A 13,488-nucleotide genomic window follows, 5' to 3' on the forward strand; every position below is an offset into this window, starting at 1 on the left:
AAAATTTAATTTTTTTTTTAAGTATGGAACTTCCAATTTTATTAATTTAATTTAATAAATTTTAATTTCATAATGAAACTTATTCGTACGATATTTTTCTTTTCAATTTTATTCACTCATCATGTCATAAATGTATTTTCTTACAAAGATTGGCTTAGTTTCGGTGGAACTGGTATAAATAATAATCGTAACGGTGATGAAGAGGAAATAATTTCTCCAATTAATGTCGGTTCTTTAAAGGTTAGAATTTCATGCTTTAATAAAAAAAAAATTAATAATTATTCATGTTTAATTTATGACGTCGTATTATAGGTTAAGTTTATTGTTGAGACAGGGAGTTCAGTTTCAGCTACTCCTGTTACTTTTCAAAATAATATTTATTTTCCTGATTGGTCAGGAAATTTATATTCGGTAAATGCACAAACGGGTCAAATTAATTGGGCTTATAATATATCACTATCATATATACCACAACCATCAGATCCGAGAGTCTTAAGTCGCACAACTATTGCAATAGATCCCGTAGAAAAATTATTAGTATTTGGAACTCAAGTTTCAGATAATGGTTCAAATCCTTATATCGTAGCTGTTGATCTTGATGGTAGACTTGTTTGGAGTACATTACTTGATAATCATCCTCATGCAATTATAACACAATCTGCTACAATTTATGATGGTGGCGTATATGTTGGAGTTTCTTCAAAAGAAGAAGCAGCTTCATCAAGTATACCAAATTATCAATGTTGTACTTTTAGAGGAAGTTTTGTCAAGTTAGATTTAAAAACTGGTAATATTATTTGGAAAACTTTTATGTTACCTGATAACAATGGTAGATCTGATTTATATTCTGGAAATGCGGTTTGGGGTTCTGCACCAGCAATTGATCCTGTAAATAAATTGGTTTATATTGCTACCGGAAATAATTATGAGGTATGACGATTGAAAAAAATTAAATAAAATTCAATGTAATTTATTTATCTTATTAATATTTTTTTTTTTATTTATTAAAGACTCCGAGCTATGTAGCAGATTGCGTAGCAAATGCTACGAATAGTGTAGATATGATGAAATGTCATGATCCTAATAATCATTTTGATGCTATACTTGCATTAAATATAGATACAGGAGAAATAGTATGGTCAAGAAAAACAGCAGGATTAGATAATTGGACTGTTGCCTGTGTTTTTAATCAAACGAATCCACAAAATTGTCCAACTCCGGCTGGACCTGATTATGGTAAATTTTATTTGATGTTTATTATGTTGAAAATTAAAATTTTGGGATACCGAAAATATCTTTTTTTTTCTTTTTTACAAAATTAGATTTTGGTCAGGCGCCCTTACTTGTTAATACATGTTATTCGTCTGGCGAATGCATTCAACTTGTTATTGCAACTGCAAAATCAGGGATTACATGGGCATTAAATGCTGCCACTGGCGAAATTATTTGGTCTACTAATTCTGGTCCCGGAGCCGTGGGTGGTAAGTTAAAATTAAGTAAAATAAAGCCGTTGATTCCAAAAGAAATAATATTAATATGTACTTTTTTTGTAAGGCGGATCTCTATTTGGCTGCGCGTAATTATCTTTCATTGAATTTTTTTTTTCAAAGAATAATGTTTTAACCTTTTTTTTTTAAAAAAAAAATCTTTTTAAATAGGACTGATGGAAAAAGATACTTTGTATCACAAGCAAATGCTAATAATCTGCAATATGTATTGGATAAACCTGCACCAGGTAGTCCATCTACAATATATAGTGGTGCAATTGTGGCGCTTGATATTACAACAGGAGGAATATTATGGCAAACAGCAAATAAATTACAATCTGGCGGAACAGCTCCAATATCATATTCTAATGGGGTAGTTTATTATCCAAGTTACGATACTAATGGTACATTATTTGCTTTAAACGCTGAAACTGGTGAAACTTTATTCGAATTTCAAACCATAGGAGCGCTTAATTGTGGTCCAAGTATTGTTAATGGTGTTGTATATGTTGGAAGTGGTTATGGTAAGTAAAATTTGTATTTAATATGATATTTTAATTTTAAACATAAAAAAAAAAATTATTTATTGATTTTTCATTTTATTTTTTAGGTCAAGCGGTGAATAATAAAGTTTACGCTTTGGCTCCTTTGTAATCATAGTTATAGTTGATTATATATTGTATATTACTTATTTACTTTTATTGTATTGATAATAATGTATGATTAGATAATTAATTTACATGTAAGCATCAAATTTAGTACTGTAATTAATAAAATCCATTAATTTTAGCGTGATCATCAGAAAGATTTGAGATTTATGATTCGAGTAAGATACCTAGTCACTCACATAGTTATTTAATTTGTTTAAAAAATTTTAATTCATAAATAATGAAATAACAAACAATGAGTGCATTCACAAATTTAATTGAATTGGATCGAGTTGACGCCCGATATTCGCCAAAATCGATTTGGTTGCTCTGGTAATAGTTGCATTAGCTAATTCTCCTCGAATAACAGAAATAATATAAATATTATTTTTAGAAAAAAATTAGCTTTTATTTTTTGATACGTGAATAACTTTTAAATTTTGTTGATTGTTTATCACATGATATTAGATTGTTTCGACGAACTTTTCTTAATATGTTTAGAAATCATCCAAAAAAAGATTCAACTTTTCATATATCAATTAATTAAAAACATAATTTTATAATTATTTAACGTACAGTTTCCAATAATTAATAATTTAGTATTAAAAAAAAAATGTGTATATATATAATATAAGAATATATTTCCAACCTTTTCTAACAACGATCGATTTAAAAAAAATAATCAAAAAAATATACATATAACTTACGAAGAATTATCTATTTTCATTATATAATTTACCAAATAATAATTTTCCTTTTTTCATTTTCATTTTCTACAGATAAATCAATGGATCTTGGGTTAGTTTAAATCGATCCATTACTTTTCTTATGTATATGAAAATTTGTAAAGGGAAATCTCGTTAAAGAATCTCCTCTTATCATGGTTTTCTTATTAAAAAGAAACGATAAATTTAGTTATAACATATAAACATTTTCTTTTTTGTGATAATTTACATATTTAATAATTCGAATTGATTTATTATATAATTATTTAAATTACAAACTAAGAATCTTGTAAAATATTATTTTACTACTCTAGTCTTAGTGTTTAAATAATTCAAGATAAAATATAAATAAATGATAAAATCTTCAAATATAATAATGATATCGTTAACTTATTGCCAAAGGAAAATTTAAAATCCGTCTAATGAATAGATAAATACTAATTATTGAAAAATAAATACAAAAAAAAATAATAAATATTTTTTTAAAGTATTAAAAACTTACCATCAGGAATTTCCAGATCATCTTGTTCTTTTGAATGAAGGTTTGGATCATTATATACATCGTCATCATCTGTAAGAAATATTAAAAATTAGTATAAAATTGAAATTATTGTTACAAAATTTTCGCCTACCGTCAATATCACCAATATTTTGTCTTTTTGATTTTTGTTGAATTATTTCTTTTTCATCATCTAAATTTTTTAAATAAAAGCCACATTAAATTAATTGACAAAAGAATTATTTATTATTATTTTTTTTTTTACTTATCGTCATTATCAATATTTTTCCTTTTCATTTGTTGTTGAATTATTTCTTTTTCGTCATAATAATTTTTAAAATAAAAGTCACGTTATTTAATAAATGAAATTGCTATAATAAATTCATTTATTCACTTACTATTTGAATTTATTTGCAAATTTATAAATTCTTTGGGTAATTTTTCACTATCACCTAAAATAAGAGTGTAGAAATAGATCTTAATATTTAAATTTTTATTTTAAACAAATCATTTTAATTAATTATACTTGATAACTTCTTACTATACTGATTATTTGATCCATTAAAATCATTAACTAAAAACAAATACCAATTTAATTAAAACCTATGTTATTATAAAAAAATTAAACAATGGTAACGTTAATAAATGCAGTACTTACTATTGTTAGGAATGTTAAAGTCATACAATTTACTATGAAATGCTATTAGCAGTAAAATAAAGTATTTAAAAATTAAATTATTATAATAATTAAAATATGACAAGAAATTATCAATTATACCTTCTTGTTCTTCTATTATAATATAAATTCAAACAAAAGAGAACATTAATAATGTATTTTAAAATAAATACGTTCATTAATAAAATATTATACACTTATACCTTCTGTTGCATTTCTTGGTTCGGGTAGATTTTCAAAATTGTGAATTTTACTTGTAAATAATCTGCTACTCGCATAATTTTCTTCTACTTTATTCATTTCTAAATTATTTATTTCTGATTGGAATAATTCATCTGGCATATTTTGATAATATAAATTAATTTTCTGCATTTTTTTATTAAGTACATTAACATCAGGCCTTTTTAATGGATCAGCATCCCAACATTGTACCATTAAATTTTTATATTCTAATGGAGTTCCTGGCACAATTTTTGGTCGTATACCATTAATAATATTCATTACAATATCATTTTCATGTTCATAATTTATAAATGGTGGTTGTCCAGATGAAATTTCCCACATAAGCATTGCAATACTATAAATATCAGATGCAAAAGTATATTCTCTTCCAACAATAACTTCAGGCGCTATGTAAGGAAGATTTCCATATATACTTTTTGATGGTTTATCAGCAGGTCCACAAAATCCAAGATCACTAATGCACCAATTATTATTAATTTGGAAATATAATATATTTCCAGAATGCAAATCTCTATGAACTGCATTCTCAAAATGAATATAAAAAAGTGCAAGAATTATTTCAGAAGCAATATTAATTCTTTCTTTCCATGTAAGTTGATTATGATTTTGTTGTAAATAATTTCTTAAATCTATATCCCTTTTTGTCATTACAAGCATATAATTTCCATTTGATGGATTTTGTGTCAATCCATAACATCGAACAATATCTGCCCATTTATTACTTATAGTTAAATGTGATTTAGCCTATAGAAATTAAAATTTTTAAGTTATATAAAATACATTAAATTTTTAAATAGATTTATAATAAAATTATACAGACCTCTTCAAACCAACTTTTATTTGCACTTCCAACATTTTCTAGACTTTTAAGTATTACATTTTCATCTCCAGATCTTATTAATTGTTGTTCCTTAATATCCCATTCATCATAATGTCCATTAATCCAACCTGCTGTATAAATTTCAGAAAATCCACCTTTTGTTAAATATTTAATATTTTCTAAATTACTATATGGGATCCATTCAACTATTCTACTTGGCGTGAGTGATTCCATTTGACATTTTTGTGTTAAATTATCAATATCATCATTTCCAGATGTCCAATTTGAAAAATTTTCTTCTAAATAATTTCGAACACAATATTCACAATATAATGTAGCTAAACATTCTTGACTGCAATTCTCACAAATTCTTTTTGTACCAACATTATCCATAACTTTATTTCGATCATAACTTTTAGTTAATTTTCTTATCGCATAAGCTTTTTCATCATTTGTAAGAATTTTATCAGCAAGTACTGTTTGTCGCATAAACTCATGTTGTTTGTGTATATCATCGTGAATACTAGTATCTAATAATGTAAATGCTTTGGTATTTGTTGTATGAATTAGCTCATATCGAAGAGTGGACATAATGTAATCAAGAAAGAATTATTTTTTTTAAGTTCGTTCACTAACCAAAAACTCCGAGATAAATTAGTAAATGCAAATTGGTGATCAATACCCCCATATAAATTAACCTTGAGGCGCAGTATTTTACGCCAGACTACCCCAGGAAAAAATTCACGAAATGGCCCGTACTATGACATTCGGCTAAAATTAAGTAAGGAGTGCCGTTACTAGATTACACACATGATCCGGACGATTATTTTCAGTAATTATTATATTATTATTTACTTATTGATTAAAAAAAAGCTATTTTACCTATGAAAGTATAGTTATGCAAATTTATACAGTCTAACCTCGATATACCGATATACCGATAAAATTTTATTTTCCCACTCTATGTGAGGACATATAAATATCGGTATAACTTTGATATAACGATATTTTCTAAAAATTTTATATATGTCCCGACATATCGTTATATAAAGGTTTGACTGTATTAACTAAATTTACGCTACCTAGAATAAAAAATATGTAAAAACAAATACAAGTTGTATAATTAAACCTGAAAATTTTTTGGTCTGTTAACTAAAAATTTATTGTGATGCATTTTTTTATTGACAAAAAAATGTTAAGTTATTTTATGTATTTTTAATTTTATTATTTATCATAATAAATTATTAAGATACTACATTTTACTTTCGCTATAATGGATCACGTATTTTATTTGTAAATATAATTAACTTGATTTGATTTTCGCTAATAGTTTGTTCTTATATATTACAAAAATAAAATTATTAAACATGTTATGTCAAAAGTAGAGTGTCCTTTTTCTGATTTAATATGTAAACCCATATGTAACCATCACCTTCTGATATAAGAGATACTATATAACGCCCAATTCACAATTAAAATATTTTCAATAACTCACTGTTGATAACTCAATACAAAACTCATAAAACTCATGCTTAGTTCAGTATTTTTTCCTTCATAAAGTTCATTAGTATTATTCATAAGAGACTAAGGAATTGTATATGGTTTCTGTTAAATCCTGCATAACTAATTGTCGCGTCAGATTTTCTGTTTTTTTTATTGAATGTGATCTTGTAATATTATTTTAGCATTTGCAACATTTTTCAAAATAATTCCTTTTTCATTAAAAAATTCCCAGCTTTCTCTAGTATAATGACACCCTTTACAACCTTATTTTATTGCTGATATGACATGTTAACAATTTTTAGAAAAATATTAAAAATATTTCGTAAAAGAAAGAAAGGTGGTGTGTGACGTAAAGTTCAATAAAAAGTTTTATCATTCGGATCATGTGCGCGGATCAAGGATCAAGACAACAGATCCGGTTACCATTTTTTTTGCTAGAGTCGTTTACCGGGGATGAAAAATCACGTGAATCTTCGTGACGGCAATTTTAATCAAATACTACCAGATTGTTCTGATTATTATAAATTATTAGCAATATGTACTTCTATATTTAATAAATAAACAGTATTTCTCAATTTATTTGATTTTATATCCAATATATAATTAATAGATTAAAATTATTATAAAATATTATTAAAATCAATATAAACATGGTTGGTGCTTTTTAAATTTTTTGTTCAATCGAATCTATTTTAATAAACAACATATTAAATAATAACGGATATTAGATATTATAAGAAATCTTTCAATTTTATTATATTTCTTTAAAGAAGCAATATACAAGTTAAAAAAGAACTTTTGTAAAATCATCATTTCTTTTTTTTTTAGTTGCAAATATGGATTACAAATAAAGGTTTTGAATTAAATATATAATTTGATGAAATTGCATTAAATTGAATGAATGAATAAAGAAATTATTACATTGAGAATTATGTTTAATATATATATATAATGTAGTGACATTATAATATTACAATTTATTTATAGTTATTACAGTATATAATCTGTCATGATTTATAATGTTTATCTCAATAAAAATTTATTTTAAATTCGTAAAACAATATTTAATTGTTTATAGCTGCTTTCGAAAAGTGTAGTTTTACAATATCATGGAAATTCACGTGAACTCCCGATTCCCTCTTTTTTTTAAAAAACTTCATAACAGTAAAAATTACCCAACAAATATAGTCGCTATAACCTTCTCAAAACGGTGAATAAAAATTCAGACAACCATTTCTATGAAGATTTCATGACTTTTACAAATGAATATTTTTAATATGCTGCAACATATAATAGTATGACTGTGTGCATTTCTTGTGATGACAAAAAAAGTTTAACTTTGATTAGTGATCTGATTTTCAGATTTCTTGATTTCCTTTATATATACTGTAAAGTATATCATAGAGTATATGTAATAAAAATCAATGATTACTACTTTTAAAAATAGCTATAATTTACGGTAGTCATTGTTGTAATTGGAGAACTAAGAATAATGTATAATATATTACTTGTCTATTGTTGCTAAATAAGATAAAAATTCAAATTTAATAATAAACGTTATTAATTTAATTTATCAAAAAAAAAAAAAGATCCAAATCCATCTAAAGAATAAAAATTAATAATAAGAATAAATTAATAAAATAAAAAATAAAAATTAATTTTATAAAGCAATTTAAAATTACTTTCAGAAATTTCCCGTTCATTTGAATGAGAATTAGATATTTCATCATCATCTATAAGAAGATAAACAAATAGGATTAAAAATATTTTATTATTATATAAGATTTTTATCTATCACTAATATCAATATTTTTCCTTTCTATTTGTTGTTGAATTATTTCTTTTTAATCGTCTAAAATTTTTATAATTATAGTCATGATTTAATAAATTAAATTGACATAATGAATAATTTATTTACTAATTTACTTACTATTTAAATTTATTTGTAACTTTTTAAATCCTTTTGACAACTTTCCACTATATTCTAAAATTAAAAATTTAATATTTTGATTTAATATTTCATTCATTTACATATTATTATATTATAAATAAAATTAAATAAATTACCATTAAAAATATTAATTCTTTTTTGATGATATGTTGTTATTTTGCTTATTAGATCTGTTAAAATCAAAATTAAAACAAATATCAATTATTAAATAAAATTATATAAAAATGTAAGTGTTCGTGATCCATAATCCGGTCAACCCGAATTTATCCCCCTCAATCCGTATTGAACCGTACCTGACGTTTTTAGGCAAATAGCGGTAGTAGATCTAGATAAATATATATTATCAATTTTTCTTAATTTTACGATTTCACTATTTCGAAAATTTTCTCATTGAGCCATAAGTATTAAGTTATGACTGGTAACTCCCTTTTATTATTTTTTAATTTTCGCAAAACAAATAATAGGAGCAAAATTCTCACAATTTTTTGGTATACCAAGATTATTTTCACATGTTAGTAATCTAATTTCAGTTAAAAGAACGCATTTGGGTACAAATTTGGCGGGTTTTTGAAAAAGGAATATTCGTTCAATGGAAGTTTTTGCAAAAGAATGGGACGAATCACAGAAAATTTAAATTTTGTTTATTAATTATTTATTTTATTTTATTTTTTGTTAAATCTAATAAAATATTTTTTAAAATAATGGTGTAGTTAGCCGAAAAATTCAGCCGAAGGCGCAGTAAATTTTCGGCTAACAACACCCAGCCGAAAAAAATTCATGTTGATCTAGAATATTTTATTGAATATTTTATTGGTTCAACATCTACTATTTTCAGCTGAATATTTTCGTCTAACTACACTTTTTTTAAATAATAGTGTAGTTAGCCGAAATATCAGAAGCGCAAGAAACGCCAATATATAATATTCCAGGAGACCAAAGCGAACCAGCAAGACAAGGAGGCACATCAAAATGTGATGATTTTATATATATTTAATATATTTAACTTATTTAATTTATAAAATATATAAAATTTTATAATCATTTATACTTTATTAAGCTATAATAAATGTTCAAACAAAATTTATAATTTCCATCAGCAGTTGTATCAGCACATATATAACCATTAAATTCATCTGGTAATAGTAATAAACATGCACCTTCATCTATAACTATATCCTCAGATATATAAACATCTAAATATGAAAGATCACAAGATAAAATTTGAATTTTTTTATGCTTTTGTCCATAAGACATTATCTCACTTAAACTTGGTGATTTGGCAAGGAATTTTCTAGTTTTAGTTAAAAGTTGTTTAGTGGAAATAGAATCCATAATTAAGTGAAGAATTCCAGTAAATTTATCAAATTTGATAACAAAGAAAAAAAGTTTATTAAAAAAAAAAAATTATCTTTGATTATATTTAAATCCATTTTATTGAATATTTTCCGTGTCTATAATATAATTTACTGCGTCTATAATATAATTTTCCACGTCTATAATATAATTTTCCACGTCTATAATATAATTTTCCACGTCTATAATATAATTTTCCGCGTCTATAATATAATTTTCCCATAGCTATAATTAACCATGCAGATCATTAGAATTGTTAGAACTAATTCAAATCGATCAAAAAAAAATAAAACCTGGTATTTAATTTTTTAAAAAGAAAACCAAAGAATTTAAAAATTATTTACAAGCAAATATTAAAATTAAACATTTTAAAGAAACAATTTTACACCAAACAATAACATTTAATAATTGACAATTCTGTATTATATAAATTAATATTATCAAGAAAAGTATAATTATTATTATTGTAATAATTACATATTTACGGCTAACTACACTTTTTTAAAATAATAATGTAGTTAGCCGTAAATATCTAGCCGAAAATAGATGATGTTGAACCAATAAAATATTCAAAAAATATTCTAGATCAACATGAATTTTTTTCGGCTGGGTTGTTAGCCGAAAATTTACTGCGCCTTCGGCTGAATTTTTCGGCTAACTACACCATTATTTTTTTAAATAACGTAAACTTATTAATATTTATTATAATTAGTTAATTTATAAATGATATTTAGTAAATTGGAAATTTTGATATACTGTACAAGGATCATCCGTTAAAATTTGATCTGTAATTAAAGATAAATCCTAAAAATTGGACAGGATTAATCCAGATGGATCCGAATCCATTGATCTGGATTATCATCCGGATGAGCTGGATCCGGATTGGAATCCAGATGGCCCTTTAAAAAAAATAAGATCGCATCACTATGTAATATTAATAAATACTTTGTATCATCAAAAATGTTAAGGTATACGAAATGCTATTATATAAAAATAAATTACTTTAGATTAAATTATGATAATTAAAAGAGAAAAAAAGACAAAAACTATAAATTTATACCTTCTTGTTTTATTATAATTTAATTCAAAAAAAAAATATATAATGATAAATCAATAATTTATCATAAATAAGGATATTAAATCGTTAATACAACTTATACCTTTTGTTGAATTTCTTGATTCAGGTAGATTTTCAAAGTTGTGAATTTTACTTGTAAATAATCTGCTACTCGCATAATTTTCTTCTACTTTATTCATTTCTAAATTATTTATTTCTGATTGGAATAATTTCATTAATTCATTTCTTGTACTTCCAAGTGCAAATATATCAAGTCTTTTTGATGGATTAAGCATCCCAACGTTTCTTCATCAAATTTTTATATTCTAGAGGAGTTCCTGACACAATTTCCGGTCTAATACCATCAATAATATTTATTGCAAGATTATAATCATGTTCATGATTAGTAAATGGTGGTGTATCCAGATGAATTTCCCACATAGGGTATTGCAATACTATAAATATCAGATGCAAAAGTATATTCTCTTCCAGCAACGATAACTTCACTGCAGGCGCTACATATATAATTTTTAATGGTTTATCAGCATATCTTTTGTATCAGCATATCTTTTGAAACCTTTTGAAAAATGCATGACGCACTCTCGGCCAATTTATTAATAGGTAATGCAGATGACTGCGGTTATACAATCACATGATACAGTGGTGACGTACTTACTGCGCATGATATTTTTTTTCGATATCTTTCTGCGCATTTCAGGTGATCAATTTCACATGATCGCATATGCTACTTAACTTATTGCTCGAACAGCTACAGCTAAGACAATATTCCTTTCTATTTCTGTGCCATTTACCAGACATTCCATAATTTCTATGATTTCTGTTGCAAGCAATAAATGGCATTTGCTTAGTATATCTATAATTATCATATCTTCTAAAGCTATTTCGAAGTTGCAAGTATGTGAAATGCGGATTTGATAATTAATTCCGAATCTGGTTTTGTTTCGTAAGTAATAGGCTTGAAATCGGATTCTAAAACTGATTTGGTAGACGAGGTCGAGACACTTACCTCGATTTTCGGTAAATCATACAACATACGTAAAAATATTAGTCATTCCCCAATTTAGGTTAAAACTTACGACATGTCAATCACTCTATACTAGTACAAAGAATTGTTTGTTATTCGCTCTAGATCAGTCTATACTGTTGGATTGCTCTTTTATTAAGACATTTTATATTTAATATTAGTAATTATAAGTTCGAATTACATGCATAGTAATCTATTCATGTTCTATGATCCTAAGCTATATATTATTTTTCATGGAAGGCACTACTTTTGATTATTCATTAAAATATTAAAGACATTTTCCAATATCATACTGTATAATGGAGCTGGTTCCTTCATTGTTTGTGACTGAAATAACGCCAATGCATATTCTAATCGTTGAATTTTCTGGAAAACAACTGGCGGATAACCGTTGCGAATGAAATATAATGCCATAATTGAACGACCAAGACGTCCATTATCATTGATAAATGGATGAATGTGAAGGGAGGCCGAAAGTATATGACATGTAATTATAAGATGATGAACACCGGGATTTTTTGTACATTCATTGCGAAATTGTATAAACTTTTCCGTCAATGCAGGTACTTCAAATTGATACTATAAAGAACATGGACGGAGTAAGTCATAGTTGATTATTTATAAAGAATCTCAGTAAATAAGAAATAGTAAACTAGAACCTACTGGATAAATGGTTAAATAAAACCACATGCCTTTACTACTTCTGACCGAAACTCTCCTGCACGTTGAATCCTACCATCTATAAATTTAACATTCTCCTTTGGCGTATCTTTTAAAAGTACGCGATGTACCTTCTTTATTTCGCCAATGTCAATTTCATGATCTAACTTGTAGTACAAATTATTTAAGTTGCAAGCAGGTGATTTCGGATTTCGATGACTTGATTATCTGATTTACTAAAGTAAATGTGGCGGGGTATATTTTTCAGAGCACCTCCGGCATCTTATCCAAGTCATCATGAAGCCCAGTCAATGAGTTTCATACTTCTCGTGTTCCTGCTAATCCTAATGTATTTCCCTTTAAGAGCAACTTTGTTGAGTAAAACTCACAGTCGTACGTCGTAAAAGGTCCACAGACGAGATCTTTGTAGTGGCTTTGAGGACATTGATTTCTTTTAAGATAGATATGCATTGCCTGAAATTCTGTTAAACAAGAAAATAATTGATAATCCAAAGTAAAAATAAAGGAAAAAAGCCCCGCAGTTTATACCATGGTCCTGTTCACGTCATTCAAATGGTTTATAGTTCTCCCAAACCTTTCCAATCTCCAAAAGTTTACGCCGTTCTTGCGAATTCTTTAAATTTGCTACTGGTTGGTAAGTTTATAAGCAAATTAGAATTAATTTCATGCATTTACGTGATTTATGAAGCAAAGCGAAAAAGACCTCTGATATTAGATTAAACCTTTCTTTATACTGTATTACTGTTTCAGATTACGCTCGTAAATTTGGCTTGAAGAGTGGAACGGACGAAGTTGAAAGGT

General features: G+C 25.9%; 4 protein-coding genes across 4 annotated transcripts; 1 reads left to right on the forward strand and 3 right to left on the reverse strand.

The window, feature by feature from the left end:
- Positions 1–72: 72 nt before the first annotated feature.
- Positions 73–2,287, forward strand: OCT59_026042 (uncharacterized protein; the record flags this gene model as incomplete). The annotated part of the gene is made up of 7 exons (XM_025316252.2): positions 73–240; positions 313–930; positions 1,011–1,236; positions 1,323–1,481; positions 1,555–1,576; positions 1,659–2,011; positions 2,098–2,287. 7 exons carry the CDS (start codon positions 73–75, stop codon positions 2,139–2,141), a joined length of 1,590 nt encoding a protein of 529 aa, XP_025180947.1. The 3' UTR covers positions 2,142–2,287.
- A 791-nt stretch (positions 2,288–3,078) lies between these two features.
- On the reverse strand, positions 3,079–4,334 carry OCT59_026043 (uncharacterized protein; the record flags this gene model as incomplete). The annotated part of the gene is made up of 9 exons (XM_066142900.1): positions 3,079–3,278; positions 3,362–3,430; positions 3,492–3,514; positions 3,624–3,672; positions 3,757–3,810; positions 3,900–3,932; positions 4,017–4,058; positions 4,137–4,148; positions 4,238–4,334. The coding sequence occupies 9 exons, from the start codon at positions 4,332–4,334 to the stop codon at positions 3,268–3,270; spliced, it is 390 nt and encodes a 129-aa protein (XP_065992472.1). The 3' UTR covers positions 3,079–3,267.
- Positions 4,335–9,589: 5,255 nt separating this feature from the next.
- OCT59_026044 (uncharacterized protein) lies at positions 9,590–9,883 on the reverse strand (the record flags this gene model as incomplete). Its single annotated transcript, XM_066142901.1, has 1 exon — positions 9,590–9,883. The coding sequence occupies one exon, from the start codon at positions 9,881–9,883 to the stop codon at positions 9,590–9,592; it is 294 nt and encodes a 97-aa protein (XP_065992473.1).
- Positions 9,884–12,249: 2,366 nt separating this feature from the next.
- Positions 12,250–13,137, reverse strand: OCT59_026045 (uncharacterized protein; the record flags this gene model as incomplete). Its single annotated transcript, XM_066142902.1, has 3 exons — positions 12,250–12,585; positions 12,708–12,833; positions 12,991–13,137. 3 exons carry the CDS (start codon positions 13,135–13,137, stop codon positions 12,250–12,252), a joined length of 609 nt encoding a protein of 202 aa, XP_065992474.1.
- Positions 13,138–13,488: the final 351 nt, after the last annotated feature.

Source organism: Rhizophagus irregularis, chromosome 6 (genome assembly GCF_026210795.1).
Source record: "Rhizophagus irregularis chromosome 6, complete sequence".
In the NCBI taxonomy this organism is placed as follows: domain Eukaryota; kingdom Fungi; phylum Glomeromycota; class Glomeromycetes; order Glomerales; family Glomeraceae; genus Rhizophagus; species Rhizophagus irregularis.